Source organism: Carcharhinus amblyrhynchos, chromosome 4 (assembly GCF_965287045.1).
Source record: "Carcharhinus amblyrhynchos chromosome 4, sCarAmb.v2.hapA, whole genome shotgun sequence".
Lineage (NCBI taxonomy): Eukaryota > Metazoa > Chordata > Chondrichthyes > Carcharhiniformes > Carcharhinidae > Carcharhinus > Carcharhinus amblyrhynchos.
This window is the reverse complement of record NC_137327.1, coordinates 12,841,973-12,863,454: the sequence shown is the minus strand read 5'-3', so window position 1 is coordinate 12,863,454 and position 21,482 is coordinate 12,841,973. Positions and strand designations below refer to the sequence as shown.

Sequence of the window (21,482 nt, the reverse complement as noted above, 5' to 3'; positions counted from 1 at the left end):
TGAAAAACATTAACCTGTGTTTTCTCTCTGTAGATTTATTTTTAATCTTTCGTGGGACATGGGTGTCGCTGGCTGGGCCAGCATTTATTGCCCATCGCTATTTGCCCTTGGTGGGCAGTTGGGAGTCAACCACATTGCTGTGGCTTGGGAGTCACATGTAGGCCAGACCAGGTAAGGATGGCAGATTCCCTTCCCTAAAGGACATCAGTCAGCCAGGTGGGTTTTTCCGACAATGGTTTCATGGTCATCAGCAGATTCTTAATTCCAGATTCTTTTTATTGAATTCAAATTCCACCATCTGCCGTGGCAGGATTCGAACCTGGGTCTCCAGAACATTAGCTGAGTTTCTGGATTAATAGTCTCGCGATAACACCACTCAGGCCGTCGCCTCCCATACTCGTCAGAAGTTAGGGGAGGCGTGGTGGCCCAGTGGCGCTGCACAGTGCCGGGGACCCGAGTATCTGTCATTCATTATCTCTCAGCAATAAAAGTCCTTTAATGTTGCTTTTTTTTTCTTCCCCCCCTTGCTCGTCGGAATGTGCGTGCAATGTGTTGCAGATAGATTTACCTCTCTGACAAACGCTCTGACTGCAGGGCAGACAGTGATGGATGAGAAAACTCTGCTGGGAACCTCATTCCAGGCAGGTGCAGATGCATGGCAGAAGGGTGAAGAGGCGGCAGAGAGGCAGGGGTCGCAATTGGGTAGAAAGGTGACCTTAAGGCTGAGAGACAGTATGAATCATCCACTCTGCAAACACAAAGGAACAAGAGCACTTGTCAGTTAGGAAACAAATTCCTCCTTGCCCGCCCCAGCTTCACAATACAGATCATTTCACCGCGCTCCCATTACAGACGAGCTCTCAGCAGCCAGGGGGCCAACGTTCAGGAATTCCCTCCCTCAACGTATCTGCCTCCCCTGTGGACGTTCCTCAAAAGCTTCCTCTTTCCTTCATATGGTGTTCAGCATCAAATGTGGTTTGGTAATCGCTACTGCGAGGTACCTTGGGAAGTTTGACACAATGGCGGCGATCTCACCGGCTTGTCCAGCCAGTTAATTGGCGTAGCTGACTGGTGAGATTGGGCGAGAGGCAAAAATTAAATCAGCTTTGCGCCCACTTTTACTGCCACTCATGGGTGTTACTAGCGCCGAATTGCCTGCATAAATCACAAGCCCATTTCAATATTTATAACCTAATTTAAAAATAATTAGTGAGTCCCGGACACTATCGTGTGGACTCACTTCTCTTAATGCCTCGTCGATTGTGAAGATCACGTCCCCATCAACAGGGGACTGACATGATGGCCTTGTTGGTGGGACTGGAGGCCATTCAGGCTCCCCCCCCGCCTCCCGTGTTTGGGGGGGCAGGCCCAACCAATGCCAAGATGAGGCGGTGCCAGCTTGGCACCCTGGCACTGCCACAGGGCAGTGCCAAGGGGACAGGCCTGAGGGTGGCAGGATTGAAGGGTTGAGGGTGGCAGGCCCATGGTGGGTGGAGGCAGGGCAGGGGAGAACTTTATAGGCTGGGAAGTGTGAAGGGGGGTACTCTGCATCGGGTTGGATGGGGGGGGGGTGCAGAGGGTTTGGACGGGGCGGCGATCGGGGGCAAGGGGGATCAGCATCAGGGTCGGCCTGTGCAATGGCACCCCTAGAGCTCAATAGCCAGCTTCCCGGTGAGAATAGGCTCCGCCCCTCCCCCTACTGGCAAGAATCACATCTTGGCTCTTATTTTTCCATCAGTGCCATACGTTGCGACTCGGATCTTGCCCAAAATATCAGCTCGATTGTTTCCTGTTTTCACACTCGTTCATCACTTAGAATTTCTTTTACTAAGATTGCCCCCAGTAGGTTGTTGCTGGTACTGCTACAGTGAGACTCGATGTGAGGCCCAGTTCCTCTTTCACCCCAGTCTTGATTTTGGCAATCTTAACAGATCAGGTAAACCGTCTTGGGAGGTACTCATTGGGTTCAAGGATTCTCCTGTGCGGAGAGAATGAAGGTAACGCACTCAAAGTATTTTACTTTGGTGGCACTGTGGTTAGCGCTGCTGCCTCACAGTGCCAGGGTTCTGGGTTCGATTCGTGGTTTAGGTCACCGTCTGTGCGGAGTTTGCACATTTTCCCCATGTCTGCATGGGTCTCCTCTGGGTACTCCGGTTTCCTCCCACAGTCCAAAGATGTTCAGGTTAGGTTGATTGGCCATGCTAAATCGACCCTATTGTTAGGGGGATTAGCAGGGAGGTTATGGGGGTAGGATGGGATTGTTGTCAGTGCAAACGTGAAGGGCTGAATGGCCTCCATTTGTACTGTAGGGATTCTATGACTCTCTGAAGCGTATTTGCAGACTATCTTTCGTCAGTCACACAGCAGGAGGCAATGAGTCATAGGCAGTGACAGCCAAGTCAAATTTTTCCCACCCTGGTCAGTTTGCATATCATAACCAGCAGCTTGGTATTGTTTTGTTTGCAGGAGGGAGTGATAATTTGGCTCCATTTTCACCTCAAATCAAACGAGATAAAATTTTACTGGATTCTGTCTAATGAGGCTCCATTATTGCCTATAAATCACAAACCGTGGGCCCTTCGCCTCCATGTTGTACACAGAACAGGGAGAGAATTCAGACATTTTTTCCCATACAAATGGAATGCAGAAGTCCCTTGATCAGTAAACACCAACATTTGGGCGGTGCAGTGGTTCGCACGGTTGCCTCACAGTGCCAGAGACCTGGGGCCAGAAGACCTGGGTTCGACTCCCGGCTCAGATGACTATCTGTGTGGAATTTGCATATTCTCTCCGCCTGTGTGGATTTCCTGCAGGTGCTCCGGTTTCCTCCCACAATCCAAAGGTGTGCAGGTTAGGTGGATTGGCCATACTAAATTGCCCCCAAGTGTCAGGGGCACTAGCTAAGATAAATACATGGGCTTATGGGATTAGCGCCTGGGCGGGATTGTTGTCAGTGCAGACTCGATGGGCTGAATGGCCTCCTTCTGCACTGTAGGGATTCTATGATCCTATGTAAATTGCCATAACAGCGTGGTTACAGAACTTTGCCATCAGCATTTTGTGAGGTGATTCATCTCCTCCAACCTGCCCTGGTTTGTTTATAGTTAGCTCAAAGTCTCACTTAGACGTACAAAGTCTCACAACACCAGGTTTTAAGTCCATGCAGTTTATTCGATAGTAATCCCACAAGCTTTCGGAAACGGTGTTCTTTCGTCAGGTGTGTGGAAGGTTCTGATCAAGAAGGGCAGATAAGGACACACACAGTGTACAGAATACTGATTAGGATGCAAGTCCTAACCTGCTATTCAAGTCTTAAAGATGCAGACAATGTGAGTGGAGAGAGCATTAGCATAGATTAAAGAGGTGTGTATTGTCTCCAGACAGGACAATAAGTGAGATTTTACAAGCCCCAGGCAAGCCATGGGGGTTACACATAGTGCAACATGAACCCCAGATCCCAATTGAGGCCGTCCTCATGTGTGCGGAACTTGGCTATCAGTCTCTGCTCAGCGACTCTGCGCTGTCGTGTGTCGTGAAGGCCACCTTGGAGAATGCTTACCCGAAGATCAGAGAATGCTATCTCCACTCACAATGTCTGCATCTTTAAGACTTGAATAGCAGGTTAGCTGCAAAGACTTGCATTCCAATCAGTATTCTGTAAACCGTGTATGACTTTATCTGCCCTTCTCTGATCAGAACCTTCCACACACCTGACGAAGGAACACCGCTTCCAAAAGCTTGTGGGATTACTATCAAATAAACTGGTTGGACTTAAACCTGGTGCTGTGAGACTTCTCACTGTGTTTACCCCAGTCCAACGCCGGCATGTCTACATCACTTAGACGTACCAGAGAATGCATTCCATACCAACGCCACTCAGATAATGTGCCCTCCTAGCCTCAAGGCCATGGTGAGGCTTTCATATTTGTCAGCAGTTGGCCAGTTCATTCTTCATGTGCAAGCGCAGTAAATGAGTATTGGGAAGCGATCCGACTTTGGGATCAATCGCAGTGCCCTAGGTTGTTTTGATAACAGGGGCTCTGTGCACTTTGCAAGTTGTAGCGTTCTTGCTGATTTGGAGGAGCCAACTCTCAGATTGTGTGGGCTCCATCTGATGCTGCCTTCCAAAACTTTTCAAGCTTTACTGAACCCACCATTCACTTTGTTTGCCCTCCAACTTTCCAACTGCCTGGACCCCACTCCTCTGCCAAAAGATTAAAATGCCCACTGCCTTACAACATATAGTATAGGGTGGCACAGTGGTTAGCATTGCTGCCTTCACAACGCCAGGGACCCGGGTTTGATTCCTGGCTTGGGCCACTGTTTGTGTAGAATTTGCATGTTCTCCCCGTGTCTGTGTGGGTTTCCTCTGGGTGCTTCAGTTCCCTTCCACAGTCCAAAGATGTGTGAGTTAGGTTGATTGGCCATGCTGAACTGCCCCTCAGTCTCAGGGGATTAAGAGGGTAAATATGTGCTGTTAGAAGACAGAGTCTGGGTGGGATTGTTGTCAGAGCAGACTTGATGGGCTGAATGGCCTCCTTCTTCACTGTAAGGATTCTATGAAATTCCATCTATTCTGGATGAAGAAATTTCTCCTCATCTCAGTCCTAAGTCATCTACTCTGTATCCGCAGACTATGAGCCCCTGGTTCTGGACTCCCCCACCATCGGGAACAGCCTTCCTGCAAGTACCCTGTCTCGTCCTGTTCGAATTTTAAATGGTTCCAATGAGATCCCCCCACCTCTTTCTTCTCAACGTCAGTCAATACAACCCTAACCGACTCAACCTCTCCTCATAAGTCAGCCCCTCCATCCATAGTGACAGCAGCATCTTACCACTGCAGTGAACAGAATCTCCTAACTCTGTTATTAATGTCAACGGGGCTTCTTTATAGCTCAAAATGCAAAAAGTTTAAACAATTACAGTTTGCACTATTGTTTAAAAGAACATAAGATGCAATGCCTCCGAATTGTCACAAAGTAATTACTCCCCACTTCCAAATTGTCAAATTAGGGCCTCGGGGCCCTCCACATTAAGTCTCTCCTCTTACTTTTGTTAGGAGAGCAATTAACGTTTGTAGCCTGTGGCCACGTCAGGTGGTCTCTTCTACTTATTTCACCGACCTCTCACCCTTTGCCCCTTCACTCCTGTCAATCACCGAGGCCGAACTCTCTCAAACCAGCCACTATTGCTATGGCTCTCTGATCAGAGAGCAGCACTCGGGTGGGTTTTGTTAAGTAGCCATTCTCTGTATCCGAGTCCACGGCCGTGACTGCAGAGCTATTCCAGCCCGGTGTGATACTCTGGCCCTCGGCCAGTGTCCCCGCACGCACACCGGCCCGGGGCAGTCGTGGGTCACCACTCAGGAGGGAGGGACTGTGGTTGATTTTCCTCTTCCTTATCCCAGTAATAACTCAAAAGAGGGCTGTAGAGTTGACGAGGTTACAGAGATAAGAACAGGCGAAGGAGGCAGAATCTGAGCACGAATAGAGGCACTGGGGCGGCACAGTGCTTAGCACTGCTGCCTCACAGCTCCAGGGACCTGGGTTCGATTCTCAGCTTGGGTCGCTGTCTATGTGGAGTTTGCACATTCTCCCCATGCCTGCGTGGGTTTCCTCCCACAATCCAAAGATGTGCAAGTTAGGTTGATGCTAAATTGACCCTAAGTGTCAAGAGGATCAGTAGGGTAAACATGTGGGGTTACAGGGATAGGGCCTGGGTGGAATTGTTGTTAGTACAGATTAGATGGACTGAATGGCCTCCTTCTGCGCTGTAGGAAGTCTATGATTTCTATGATGAACTGGGAGACAGTGTCGGTGAGCGAGTGTTGGGGTGACAGCTGAATGGGTCTTGGCGCAAGCTTGGATTTGGGAAGCAGAGATTTGGATGGGCTGGAGTTTGCGGAGAGTGGGGAGTGGAAGGCAGACCAGGAGAGCAGCGGACTGTTTTTTCTGAAAGTGACAGAAGCAGGGATAAGGGATTTTCAACCGCAAATAGGTGATGTGACAGAAGCGCTCTTGGATGACAGCCATTCTACTGGGCCACAAGAACAAAACAGGATGCGGAGGTTGTGACAAGTCTGCTTCAGCCTCAGGCAGTTGTCAACAAAGAGGTTGGAAGTTAGTGGCTTGGGAATGGAGTTGGTGACTTTGAATTTCAGCCTCCCCAGTGCGCAAATGATATCCTAGGAAAACAACTGCGCTGGGGGTCAAGAGTCCGACGCAAGGCATGGAATGACCATCTCCTTTCTGTGGCCTGACAACTCGATCACTAAATTGGCTTTGTGGATGTTGGGAACCCACATTTGCGTTTTGCCCACCCGTGAGAGCACAGAAGAGTCCATTCCAACACAACGAAGCAACCAAACCCACAGAGTCAAGGGACGAGGTCTCAAATCCCAGCTGCAGCCGTGAACCTTACCGAAAGGCTGGGTGAGGGAAGGGGTGGTGGGCGAAATAGCTGGAGTGGTAATAGGCGGTCGCAGCTGCCTCCAGGCCCATGGGTGGCAGCGTTGGCATGCGGAGCTCTTCCCCCGTGTGATACGGCCTGAAGCTGCGAAAGTACTCCTCCTGCATGTCGCCGGGAGTGACCACGTGAGGGATCGGTCGCTGTAAACTGTGGACGCAAAAATCACAAAGAGTTTGATTGTTACTTCAGACATTTCCTCTGGAAACAAACACGACCCTTCAACCTTCTCTGCCACAAGAAGTGCGTTCAAAGTTTAACTCCGGGGAAGTTTTTTTTAGGCGAAAGAAAATCAGAATTAAAATTGTTATCTATTGAGATAATGATCTTATCAAAGAATTGGTGTTATCAGAATTGCTTCAAAAGGCCTGAACTATAATCATCTTTCAAACATTTGTTCTTTACACTCTTAAATAAGCAACAAAAAAAGATGAATTGGATTCATCTCTTTTTGTTGCTTATTTAAGAGTGTAGACCTACAGAGTTACAGTTGGAATCTAAGCCCCAAAGACTGGCCTTGGTTAACTGCCACCTAGTCAAGTTCATGGAAATCACAGAATTCCTAGAGTGCAGAAAGAGGCCATTCAGTCCATCGAGTCTGCAATCCTACCCAGGTCCTATCCCCGTAACCCTACATATTTACTGTGTTAATTCCCTTGACACTAAGGGGTAATTTTTTATCATGGCCAATCCACCTAATCTGCACATCTTTGGACTGTGGGAGGAAAGTGGAGCACCCGAAGGAAACCCACGCAGACACGGGATAAATGTGCACACTCCACACAGACAGTGACCCAAGCTGGGAATCAAACCCGGGTTCCTGACCTTGTGAGGCAGCAGTGCTAACCACCGTGCCGCCCCTCAGTTGAGTCAACATATTCCAGAACAGGAACATACAATGGTGCTTTCTGTAACTGGCCAATGATGGTTGGAACAGGGGGTGGAGGACGTGTGAATCACAGCATCTTAACTACCGCATAAAGAGGGTGCAATGCAGTACAAACTGACGTGTCATCACTGTGTAAGAAAGCTTCATCAAAACTGCCACTTTCCAAAAAAAAATTGCATCAAATGGGTGGGACAATAGCTAGTATTGCTGCCTCACAGCACCAGGGACCCAGGTTCAATTCCCAGCTTGGGTCAGCGGAGTCTGCACATTCTCCCAGTGTCTGAGTGGGTTTCCACTGGGTGCTCCATGTGCTGGTTAGGTTAATTGGTCATGCTAAATTCTCCCTCCGTGAACACGAACAGGCGCTGGAGCGTGGCAGCCAGGGAATTTTCACATTAACTTCATCGCAGTGTTAACGTAAACTTACCTGTGACACTAATAATTAAACTTAAAGCTAAAAGAAAGACTTTCCACACTGCTGAACCTTCTGAGGGGCTGGAGGAGAGTTCTGAACGAGCTGCTTAAGTACAAAAATGAGTCCAGTTTGCGAAGCAGCCAACTTCACTCTCCTGCCTTCCTCCGAAGGGATGGCAGGGTCAGGAACAGAGGTGGCAGGCTGGCATGTAGTCCATTTCTTTGGGTCAGAGACCTTCACGCCAGCCCACTGCAGCTGCTGAGAATCCGACCCCGGGATTTGCAAACTGCCTTAATGGAGTTGGAATGACCACATAACAATGTCGCGCATTTCTCTCGGCTTTGGTCTACGCAGCTGACTGGAACGTCAGTTCCTCTTTAACCCGTTTTTTTCCCTCCCTCTTTTAAGGATCAGCAAACTTACTTAAGAGGAGGGAATCGGGAGTCCTGAACCACTGTGCCGTGAGTGCATGCGTAAGGTGTCCCCAGGAGATGAGATGTGATTGATGGAGTTCCCTTCTCTGACTGGTGCTGTGACTCCGTGTGCATTCGTTCTCTGCTGGGTCCCCTGGCTACCGGTTCTGGCTGCAAAAGAACAAAAGAAAAACATGAAATGGAAACCGGCTTTGTGCACCTGATTGACAACTCTGACCGAAAAGGTTTCACGTTAGATCGACAAGGCCGACCAGGACAGGTTCTGTAGTTGTGAAGAATTCTGCTTGAAAGAATCTCTCTTCGTTAAAAAGTACCACATAAAGGAAAACTCCTCAATCCATTTGAAAAGTAATCCTTGGCACTATTTCAACATATTGAGACTTTAAAACTGAGGCCTTGCCTAGCATCAAGGACTTAGATGAAGGGGCCCAACGAATAGTTGCTAAATTCGCTGAAGACACAAAGATAGGGAAGTGAAGAGGACAGGGGAGTCTGCAAAGGACAGATAGATTAAGCAGATGGGCAAAATATTTGACACATGGAGTATAACGTGGGAAAAAGTGAACACGTTCACTGGAGCCAGAAGAATTGAAACACTGCATATCATTTAAATTGCAGAACTCTTGAGGTACAGAGGGATCTGGGCGTCTTGGTATATGAATCACAAGAAGGTAGCATGCAGGTGCAGCAAGTTATTGGGGGGGCGGGGCAAATGGAATACTGTCATTTATTGCGAGGGAGAAGAATATAAAAGTAGGGATCTATCCAAAATTGTACAGGGCATTGGTGAGATACAGATATAGAGAGCTGCGTATAGTTTTGGTCTCCTTATTTAAGAAAATACACTACTGCACTGGAAGCAATTCAGAGAAGGAGCCTTGACTGATCCCTGGGATGAGGCAGGTGATCTTCTGAGGAAAGGCTTGGCTTGTATTCACTGGAGTTCAGAAGGACGCGAGGTGATCTAATTGAAATAGGCAGGGCAGAATTTTCTGGCCGTCTACGCCGGCGGGATTCTCTGGTCCCGCCGCAGTGAACGGAGATTTGGCTGAGCGCCAAATTCCCGATCCCGGTTTTGTGGCTGCAGTATGGGAATGGCCGGAAAATTCCAGCTGTAAGATCCCGAGGGGATGCGAGAGGGTTGATGCTGAAAGGATGATTCCACTTGTGGGAAAGGCTAGAACTAGCGGGCATGGTTTAATAACAAAGGGGTCTCCCTCATTAAGAGAGAGATGAGAAGGCTCTTTTTCCCAAGTGAGTGGTGAACCTTTGGAACTCTCTTCCCCAGAGTGCGGCACAGGCAAGGTCATTGAATATTTTTAAGGTTGAGGTAGGTGAAATTCTTGACTAACAAGGGAGTCAAAGGGCATTGGGATAGACAGGAAAGTGAAGCTGAGAACATAAGAACATAAGAAATAGGAGCAGGAGTAGGCCAACTAGCCCTTCGAGCCTGCCCCGCCATTCAATAAGATCATGGCTGATCTGTCGTGGCTCAGTTCCACATTCCCGCCCTCTCCCCATAACCCTTAATCCCCTCTCTTATCAAGAACCCATCAACCTGCGTCTTAAAAATGGCCACAAGCAGGTCAGCCATGATCTTATCAAATGGCAGGGCAGGTCAAAGGTCAATCCTGCTCCTGATTTGTAGGTTTGGTCAGCCTGTCCATTGTCCATGGGGAGGTAGACGGACGATTTGAAAATTATACGGCTGATTTCCTGATGGGTTGTTAGTTTGGGACACAACTCAAGTTTTCGATCTGCTTCAATTTTAATGAGGTCTTTGTATGAGGAAACAGTCGTGACCTTCCCCCCCAGGGACCAACCTGATGACCAGTGGCAAGCAAACCTGGCACTAGAAAGCCAAGAAAGGCAAATTTATTTAGGTGGGACATTTGAACTAATTTTTGGAAATTGTTGGGACATTGAATAAAAAAGTGGGGCTGTCCCAGTAAAACCAGGACATCTGATCATCCAAACTAGGTCTCAGGCTGTGCTGGGAGGACGTCTTTTCCTCTGTCGCAGCCCACATCTACACAACTCCCCACCAGGAGTTAAAATTGGGATTTACGTCTCAACGCTGGCTTGCATGAACCTTGTATTCCACTCCAAACCACTTGTAAACTTACTATTCTCGAAGGGTATTCATGCTAATTCAGATCCATGCCCTCTGCTACCCTACACTAGTGCCTGAGGCTAGACAGAGAGTGTCCATAAGACATAAAATATAGGAGTGGAATTAGGCCATTCGGCCTATTGTGTCTGCTCTGCCATTCAATCATGGCTGATATGTTTCTCAGCCCCATTCTCCCACCTTTTCCCTGTAACCTTTGATCCCCTTTCCAATCAAGAACCAATCTATTTCTGTCTTAAGTATACTCAATGATTTGGCCTCTATAGCCTTCTGTGAATTCCACCGATTCACCACCCTCTGGCTGACAAAATTCCTCCTCATCTTGGTTCTAAAGGGTCTCCCTTTACCCTGAGGCTGTGCCCTCAGATCCTCGTCTCTCCCACTAATGGAAACATCTTCCCCACATTCATTCTATCCAGGCCTTTCAACATTCTGTAAATTTCAATGAGATTCCTCCTCTCATCCTTCTAAACTCCATCGAGTACAGACCCAGAGCCCTTAAATGCTCCTCGTTCGCCAAGCGTTTCATTCCCGGGATCATTCTTGTGAACCTCCTCTGGGCAGTCCAAAGATGTGTGGGTTAGGTGGATTGGCCATGCTAAATTGACACTAGTGTGAGGGGGATTAGCGGGGTAAATACGTGGTGTTATGGGAATGGGGCCTGGGTGGGATTGTGGTCAGTGCAGACTCGATGGACTGAATGGCCTCCTGCTGCACTGTCAGGATTTTATGATTCTATGACCCTGTCCAGGGCCAGCACATCCTTCCTTAGATACGGGGTCCAAATTTGCTTGCAATACTAGTCGTCTACGTCAGTTGCCTGTCTGATGTTCAAACTGTGGCTTCCTCCCTTTACAATGGAAAGTGAGGGGGGGGGGCAAACAAATCAAATGAGAGAGAGAAAAGAAATCCAAGTCATCCTTCTCCCGCAGTAGTGTTTTGCAGAAGGTCTGGAAAAGCACAGATTAAATTGTCCTGACCTCAAAGCCCCCAGCACTGCTGACAGGCACTCTGAGGAGGGGTGCTGGATGTATTTTCATTTAAGGGAAGTCACATTTGTTGAACTATTTCCTCTCTCAAGAGGTTGCCATGCTTCAGCGCGGGCCTACACGCTGATAATTGTTGACCCCTCCTGACTCTGCTGTGCTAACATGTAATATTAAATGTCAGTAATGTTATTTCTGAGCCGGGGTGCTGATCCGCTGCGGTTCCGAGTCTGCCTCTCGTGGCAGGGTTCCAGCCGACGCGATCTCTCTCTGGACCCCACTTCTGAAAGGCTAAAATGTTCTGATGCATTTTTCATGCTGGCGGGAGAGCTGCTGAATCTCCCAGGCACCCTCGATGCTCGCCCAAGCATTAAAGTGGTTCAAAAAATGTCAACAGAAGTCAAAATCAAAGTTCAGGGAACGAGCGCAGGCACACAGCTCTTTTCAATGTCAGCCCACCCGAGGAAAAACAATTCAAGCACTTTTTATATGCAAAAGACAACTGCAACAGACTAAAGAGGCGTCACATGATCACTCCCTTTCAGGCAAAGAGGATTTTATTTGAAAAGTATGTAACGACCCATTAAAATCCTTCCTCACTCTCTCTCCTCTACCACTGAGAAAACACTTGCATTTCTGTAGCACCTTTCACAACCTCTGGATGCCTCAATGTGCGTTAAATGTCAATGAATTCCTTCCTGAAGTGTAGTTGCTCTAGTCCCTCAGGAAATGCGGCAGCCAATTTGTGCACAGCAAGCTCCCACAATCAGGAGTGTGGTAATCATCTGATAATTAATGCGGTGAAGATCAAAGAGGGGATTCCTCACCAAGGTACAGTTCCATCAGAGCACAAGTAGGCCATTCAACCCATCTAGTCTGCTCCACCATTCTATGAGATCATGGTCACATGGTTTACACGCCAGGTGATTACATTCACGTGTTCACTAAGTGTGTACAGTGCTCACTGGAAGGCCGATTGGCCGCAGACATCCTTCTTTTTAAAGTTTATTTATTAGTGTCACAGGTAGGCTTACAGGCTTACATTAACACTGCAATGAACTTTCTGTGAAAAATCCCCCAGTCGCCATACTCCGGTGCCTGTTCGGGTACACTGAGGGAGAATTTATCAATGTACCTAACCAGCACGTCTTTCAGACTGTGGAAGGAAACCGGAGCACCCGGAGGAAACCCATGCAGACACGGGGAGCATGCACAGACAGTGACCCAAGCGGGGAATTGAACTGGGGTCTCTGGCGCTGTGAGGCAGCAACACTAACCACTGTGTCACCGAGCTAGCCTTCCCACATCCACTTCCAGCCAGGGACTGCTAGATGGCAGTCAGCAGTGAGGAAACATAGAAAATAGAAGCAGGAGTAGGCCATTCAGCCCCTTGAACCAGCTCCATCACTCATTTTGATCGCGCCTTCCCCTCAGGTTCTTTAATCCCTTTAGCCCCAAAGGCTATATCTGACTACCGACAACTGACTAGTTTCCACCTTGCTGGCTCTGGGGCACCGAGATTGCTTGAAACTCATTAAAGGGCTGTAAGAGATATCATCAGTCAAATCAACGAAGACTAGAAATCAAACCATAATGTTAAAGGCATTATATGAATATATAATGAATGCACAATATTTTGAATTTTCAGACAGATTTTTTTAAGTTGTGTTTCTTTGTAGGGTAAGGTGTCCCTTCTTATTGGGATATCTTTTCATTCATGGGACATGGGCATCACTGGCTGGCCAGCATTTATTGCCTATCCCTCGTTGCCCTTGGAGGACAATTGGGAGACAAGCACATTGTGGCTCTGGGGTCACATGCAGGCCGGACCAGGTAAGGATGGCAGATTTCCTTCCCTAAAGGGCATTAGTGAACCAGGTGGGTTTTTTCTGACTATGGTTTCATGGTCATCAGTAGATTCTTAATTCCAGATATTGTGAATACAAATTCCACCACCTGCTGTGGCGGGATTCGAACCCGGGTCCCCAGAACATTAGTTTCTGGATGAAGATGCTAGCAATAATATGACTCAGCCATTGCTTCCCAAAGAACCAGAAGCTCATGAAGAACGGACATTCTTTCCCCTGCATTATATTGTGAGTACGATTCAATTTTCTACCAACATGGACCCTGAATGGGTGGAGAATCCAGGGACATCATAACCAAATCCAGTAATATTGTTCTGCTCCTCGACTCACCTCAGGATGCATTAAACAAAGAACAAAGAACAATACAGCACAGGAACAGGCCCTTCGGCCCTCCAAGCCTGCACGGATCATGTGTTCCTAACTAGACCACCTGTTGGTATCCCTCTATTCCCAGTCTGTTCATGTGGCTGTCTAGATAAATCTTAAATGATCCTAGTGTGTCTGCCTCAACCCAGCTTGCTTGGTGGTGCATTCCAGGCCCCCACCACCCTCTGTGTAAAATACGTCTCCCACATATCTGTATTGAACTTTGCCCCCCTTACCTTGAGCTTGTGACCCCTTGTGTTTGTTATCTCTGACTTGGGAAAAAGCTTCCAACTGTTCACCCTAGCAATGCCCTTCATCATTTTATAAACTTCTATTAGGTTGCCCCTCAACCTCCGTCTTTCCAGGGAGTGCAACTCTAGTTTACTCAATCTCACCTCATAACTAATAGCCTCCAAACCAGGCAACATCCTGGTAAAGCTTTTTTGCACTCTCTCCAAAGCCTCCACGTCCTTCTGGTAGTGTGGTGACCAGAACTGGATGCAGTACTCCAAATGTGGCCTACCCAGCGTTCTACATAATTGCAACATCATATGCCAACTTTTATACTCCATGCCCCGTCCAATAAAGGCAAACATGCCATGTGCCTTCTTCACCATCTTTTCCACCTATGCTGCCACCTTTAAGGATCTGTGGACTTGCACATCCAGATCCCTCTCTGTGTCTATACTCCTGATGGTTCTGCCATTTATTGTATAGCTCCCCCCGATCTACCAAAATGCATCACTTCGCATTTATCTGGATTAAATTCCATCTGCCATTTCTCCGCCCAATTTTCCAGCCTATCTATATCCTGCTGTATTCTCTGACAATGTTCATCACTATCCGCAACTCCAGCAATCTTTGTGTCGTCTGCAAACTTACTAATCAGACCAGCTATATCTTCTTCCAAATCATTTACGTATATCACAAACAGCAGAGGTCCCAGTCCAAAGCCGGCATCTCTACATCATGAACACCACTAGTCACAGACCTCCAATCAGAAAAAGACCCCTCCACTGCTACCCTCTGTCTTCTATGGCCAAGCCAGTTCTGTACCCACCTAACTAATTCACCTCCAACTCTGTTAAACACGCAATGAAAGGGCAAGTTGTTGTTGTTCTCAGCTAATATTCACACATGTGCTTTTCACCAGGTACCTATGAATTATGATCCAGACAAGGAGACCAGGTTACTATCCCTCGTTTCTTGGCCCAGGTTCTGTCGCTGATGGCACCCACACTACGATAAGCAAACTCCCTGCAGATTGGGAATCAGATCTGGAAATTGGCTTACCCAAATATTCTCAAGCATGGTGCTTAAACCAGTCAGTCATGGGAACGGGATGAGGCCATTCAGCCCCTCGAGCTTGTTCTGCCCTGCTGAATGAGAGGTGATTTGATCTGCATCCTAACTCCATGCCAGGAATGAGGATATTCGTGGATGCTGACTTCAATAACATCCCAAGTGTGGCCGATTGCAACCGAAACACTTTCAGCAATAAAAAAAATTACAAACGGCCCATTTTCTTTCTCTCTCTCTCTCTCTTTTCTAGTGGTTAGTGCAACTTCCTGCCACAAAAGAAACGCAGCTGCCAGTCAGCTGCAGAGATTTAATCGAAACAGGAAATGCCGGTTTGAACAGCTCCCATGATGCATAACCAGCAGTGTAAGCTAAAATAAAACACCCACGAATGATAAAATTGGGAAGGATGAAGTATGATAATGAGGCAAAGGTTTGACTCATTATCTCAGGAACTTCCACCCACTACATTCCCCCGAGGCCTGTGCATTGGCCAATCTGGCCGATGCTGCCTCCTCAGGTGCCTCCAGCTTAATCTGGTTGTTTTCCAGTCCACACTGGAGAGAGAAACCTCGCAGCTAATTGTCATTGTTGTCAACGCACACACGGAGATGGCATGGTGCCACAGTGGTTAGCACTGCTACGTCACGGTGCCAAGGACCCAGGTTCAATTCCGGCCTCAGGCGACTGTCGGTGTGGAGTTTGCACATTACCCCCGTGCCTGCGTGGCTTTCCTTTGGTTTCCTCCCACTTTCCCAAAGGTGTGCAGGTTAGTTGGGTGAATTGGCCATGCTCAATTGCCCCTTGGTGTCAGAGGGAATAGCACGGTTAATGCATGGGGGTTATGGGGATAGGGCGTGGGTTGGATTGTTGCTGGCGCAGGCTCGATGGGCTGAATGGCCTCTTTCTGCACTGCAGTGATCACAGTTCAGGCATCACTTTACTATTTGGTGCCGAACTCTTTTAAGCAGCAGGCAGATAAGAGTCGGTGAATGGGGCATCCACAAATCATGGAGGGATCGAAACTCCACTGACACCGGAACAAGGCAATTCATAATGAGGATAGATATTACATTGCTGTCATGGTTTCCTATATCATAAGGATTAATGCTCATGAGGAAAACCTCCTGTGGCCCTCAACAAACCACTTGCTTCTATTGACACCCAGCTGCCATTCATGGGCTGCCCAGCTGCCTGTTGCTGTCCATTCTCCTCTTGCTGTCCAAGGAATAAGAACATAAGAAATAGGAGCAGGAGTAGGCCATCCGGCCCTTCGAGCCTGCCCCGCCATTCAATAAGATCATGGCTGATCTGTCGTGGCTCAGTTCCACATTCCCGCCCTCTCCCCATAACCCTTAATCCCCTCGCTTATCATGAAAGGCTTTCTCTCAGAGTCACTGAGCTACCTCACTGCCGATGCAGCAAGTGAAGAGAACACCATTAAAATACAAACACCAAACTAAATATCACATTATATCATAGAAAGCATTCTTCTCAGTTGTATCACAGCTTCTGCTCTGTCCAAGACTGCAAGGAACTACAAAAGATTATGAACGTAGCCCAGTCCATCACACAAACCAGCCTCCCATCCACTGACACTGTCTGCACTTCCTGCTGCCTCAGCATAACCAAGGGCCCCACACACTCCAGACATGCTCTCTTCTACCTTCTTCCATCGGGGAAAAAGATACACAAGTCTGAGGTCATGTACCAACTGACTCAAGAACATTTCTTCCCCGCTGCTGTCAGAATTTTGAATGGATCTATCTCGTATGAAGCTGATCATTGTTTACACCCTACCTCTAACTGTAACTACATTCTACACCCTCCCCCTTTCCTTCTCTATGAACAGTATGTTTCGTCTGTATAGCATGCAAAAAACAATACTTCTCACTGTATACTAATACATGTGACAATAATAAATCAAATCAAAATCTGAGTACTGTTACAGTGCAGGAAAAGGCCATTTGGCCTATCATGTTTACACCAGCTCTCCAACATGATTATTACATTTCTCCTTTTCTTCCTGTTGCTTTTATATAAATATATATCCTTTTCCATGTGGGGAAAGTACTTGGCATCTTCCCACCCTGCATGACACAAACTTAAAGTTCACGGTTTATTTATTTAAATTTTATTTTTTATTAGTGTCACAAGTAGGCTTACATTAACACTGCAATTAAGATACTGTGAAAATACCCTAGTCGCCACACTCTGGTGCCTGTTCGGGTTCACTGAGGGAGAATTTGGCATGGACAATGCACCTAACCAGCATGTCTTTCAAACTGTGGGAGGAAACTGGAGCAGCCAGAGGAAACCCATGCAGACATGGGGAGAACATGCAGACTCTGCACAGACAGTGACCCAAGCCGGGAATCGAACCCAGGTCCCTGGTGCTCTGAGGCAGCAGCACGAACCACTATGCCATCGTGCCACCCCATACCAAATGCTCTGTGTGTGTGAGTAGACCTCCAACCAATTAGCACTGATGCCTCACGATAAACAGAAAGCAAGCCTTTCCTGACTCCAAAACATTCTTGCACACGCCTCTCAAAGGTAGCCAGTTGCCTCTTTTGTCTTTCGAGCTCACCTCCTTCTTATCATCGAACTAAGCCGAAGCCTCAAGGGTGTCATAACCACAGAGAAACTTAAAAAGCATTACCACATGGCTGAAGAGATCAGCGAACAGGAACACACACTCCCAAAATACTACCCTGGTTGGTTCAAACAACAACTTGATTTGTTACTGCACTCTAACTCGGAACAGTATTTACAGTTGAACTGCCAAGCATAATATTGTTGCGCCCTGGAGAAGACTGATGGTCTGTTTGTGTGTGGTTGGTTAACACAGTGCACACTCTGTCACCCCGTAACCATACGCGAGGCCTTACACAGCAGACTTTAATTTGCAACATGCAGGGAGTACAAATCAGGAACCACACACATAGGTGGGGGCTGATACAGATAGCGTAAGGACCATTCCACAGTGGGTGTTGAATTGGGAGTTTTTTGTAACGCAATCAGTGAAATTGCTGTAATTATTTAGTGGATTGATACCAATACATGACACAGGGAGCCATATTTAAGCCAATGTGCTGCAATCATAAGGTTTGATAGATATCAAGCCAGATTTTCTGGCCATTCCTGATGGTGGCATGACACCCCCCCCTTCCCCCACTCCGGCAACGTTCCCCTCTGGGGTGAGGATGCAAACAATGGGAATTCCCCTTGACAGTGGTGAGACTGGATGAGCCCGCTGTCGGCTAATGGCGGGCTGCCACCTCACAGTGCACCGGGGGGGGGCATAAAATCTCATCCATCATGTGCGATACCCTGAATTTGCCGTCTCGAATCTCCCTATCTACTGTAGCTATGGATGGCCTGTCAACAATCCAACACTGCTCCTCCTCTCTGTGCTCTAAAAGTGCCCGATCCAAGGCAAAGTTCTCCCAATGGAGGAGATTCCCCACCAACTGGGTTAGATTCCTGGACACCAAGATTTCCACAGATGCAATTTGAACTCTCCCTGGAATTTTGCCTCAATGCCATGGTGGTACAGCGTAAAACACCAGGCAGGAACGAGCTCAGACTATTGAAGTACAGGTTAGTATAAAAGCCAGCCGGGAGAGGAAGAGAAACGTTTTGACTTGAGTCAGTTACGATGATCTCAATTCTAGAATGCGATGCTGCCAAAGGTACAAATTGCAGACTCAGTCTTCAGTTTCAAAAGGGAATTGGATTTAACCCTTGAAAAGGGGGAAAAGTAAAGATTTGTAGGGTTATGGGGAAAGTGCAGGGAACTTGGATCCAATTGGATCGCCCTTTCAGAGCTAGCACAGCAATGATGGGGTAAAAAGCTACCTTCTGTGCAATACGAATTCAAGCCCAATAGGCAGGCAGGAAGAGAATGGGATTCTGTAAAAGTCCTATAACCACTCCACCTGCAGTAAGAAGTCTCACAACACCGGGTTAAAGTCCACATGGTTCAAGCTTTAACCTGGTGTTGGGAGGCTTCTTACTGTGCCGCACCCGAGTTCAACGCGGACAACTCCATATCATTTTCATCCATGCGTGACCCCACTGACTTCCTCATGTCTTTGGGCCAAGCCTTTGCTCTCTTCCTTTGCTAAACGTTGCAGCTGAATGGATTGTTCGCTGGACGAGATGCCGTTCCCTCTACCTGAGAATTTGAGCCTCGCCTATTTTAAAACTATTGTTTTTATTCATTTCCAGGATGTGGGCATTGTCAGCATTTATTGCCCATCTCTAGGTGGCTGAGTTCTTCTCCAATTCTTTAGGAGAGGCACAGCGGCACAGCGGTTAGCACTGCTGCCTCACAGTGCCAGGAATATGCGTTTGATTCCTGGCTTGGATCACTGTCGGTGTGGAGTCTACATGTTCTCCCTGTGTCTCCATGGGTTTCCTCCAGGGGGTCTGGTTTCCTCCCACAGTCTGAAAGACATGCTGGTTAGGTGCATTGGCCGTGCTAAATTCTCCCTCAGTGTACCTGAACAGTCGCCAGAATGTGGCAACGAGGGGATTTTCACAGTAACTTCATTGCAGTGTTAACGTAAGCCTACTGGTGACACAAACAAACTAACTTTACTCCTTGAATTCAGTATTCTTGGCCGAATGGTTTAATGGTTTTTGAGATTTTTCACCCATTTAACTTCAGTGTTACAAGTGCAAGGACAGAAATAAGGAAATAATGGGATCGTTTCCAGAGCTGTGTCCAGCTGCCAGACTAGGTCAACATATTCAGTGTACCACAGCCCAATTCTGTTCCCTCTCCCTTGTGCAAGACTCTACATTTATACCTGTCACTTCAGTTGACTTAGGGAGAAGTTGAACATGTTACAGGCAGATGGAGTGAGTGAGTTTGGATGAAGGGAGATCAGGACAAGTGAGTTGGAGGTGAGTCCATGTGAAAGCAGAAAAGGGACGAGGAAATGGCGGGAAATTACAGGGAAACTTCAGCACCTTTTGGAACTGTTCATTTTTAGCACCTTCACACAATGAGTGGGATTGCAAAAAACAGGCCTTTTAGTTGGATACTCCCCAGTGCATTAGGTAATGAATGAACACTGTGTTTGGTCACCTGCTCTGACACTGAGCTACATGAGGTGTCTCTAAGTTCCGTCCACGATCGATGTTGAATGAACTGGTCTCAATGGGGGAGGGGTCCCCAGCTAGGACAGCTGCAACTGGCCAATGGCTCTTCGGATGTTCAAATTATTATCCTCAGCTTGGAGCCACGTTAGAAAATACTTGAATGTTGTATTTTCTGTAATGAACCACATGATGAGCCAGCCTGCTGACACCCACAGAATGTACAACACAGGAACAGACCATTCAGCCCAACTGGTCTGTACTCCACACGAGCCACCTCCAACCTTACTTTGTCTCATCCTATCAAAATACACTTCCAATCCTTTCTCACACAAGTGCTTATCTAAATGCAACTGTGCTGTTTACCTCATCTACTTTCTGTGGTGGTAGATAGCACAGTGGTTAGCAATGCTGCCTCACAGCGCCAGGGGCCAGAGTTCAACTCCTGGCTTGTGTCACTGCCCGTGCGGAGTCTGCATGTTCTGCCCGTGTCTGCGTGGGTTTCCTCCGGGTGCTCTGGTTTCCTCCCACAGTCTGAAAGACGTGCTGGTTCGGTGCATCGGCCATGCTAAATTCTCCCTGAGTGTATCCGAACACGCACCCAGAGTGTGGCGACTAGGGGATGTTCGCAGTCACTTCATTACAATGTTGATATAAGTCTACTTGTGACACTAGCAAGTAAGCAAGCTTTTAAACATTAGGATTCACATTCTAACCTCTCTCTGGGTGAAAATATTTTGCCTGAGTTTCCAGTTGGTTTTATTAGTGACTGTCCTATATTTATGGGCCTTCATTTTGGACTCCCCACCCACAAGCGGGAACAGACTGTCCAGACTAAAAAAACCCTTGTATAATTTTAAAGACCTCGATCAGGTCAGCTTGTCCTCCTGCTGCTTTTTTTTTTCTACGATCACTCCACTGTCATCATCTCTCCGTTCTGGTGTCACATTTCATATTGCACCTTTCCCCTTGTTCCCGTGTCTGCTCTGTATCATACTGAACAGCAGAATTGATTTGTGAATCCAACTGCTGGCCTGACAACACAGAACAGTGAAGCACCGTTAAACAAGCAGAATCATTTCCGATTGTATTTTTGTTAAAGGGAGCAGCGAACTGCATCACGGTCAGGACAGTGTGAAGGGCTGGGAGCACCTCTGGAGCTTGTATCCACGTACGGACCAGCGCTCCTGAGAGGACGAGGGAAAGTGAAGGGGGGGAGGGAGGGGTGAACAAAGAACAGTCCAGCAAAGGAGACAGGCTCTTTGGCCCTCCAAGCCTGCACCGATCACGTTGCCTGCCTAAACTAAAGCTGTCTGCACTTAGGGAGTCCCTATCCTTCCATTCCCATCCTATTCATGTATTCATTTAGTTGCCCCTTAAATGCCACTGTCGTACCTGCTCCCACCTCCTCCCCAGACAGCGCGTTCCAGACATTCACCATCCTCTGTGTAAAAAAACTTGCCCTGCACATCTCCTCTAAATCTTTCCCCATGCACCTTAAACCTATGCCCTCTAGCACT

At 47.6% G+C, this 21,482-nt stretch overlaps 1 protein-coding gene across 1 annotated transcript in view; it reads right to left on the bottom strand.

Moving 5' to 3' along the window:
• Positions 1-21,482, bottom strand: part of gse1b (Gse1 coiled-coil protein b) — a 575,648-nt gene that overhangs the window by 43,179 nt on the left and 510,987 nt on the right. The window contains exons 5-7 of the mRNA XM_080186715.1: positions 8,193-8,353; positions 6,421-6,615; positions 569-748 (exon numbers count right to left, since the gene is read on the bottom strand). Of these exons, the coding sequence (XP_080042841.1) occupies positions 569-748; positions 6,421-6,615; positions 8,193-8,353 (536 nt within the window). The remainder of the gene's footprint in view (positions 1-568; positions 749-6,420; positions 6,616-8,192; positions 8,354-21,482) is intronic.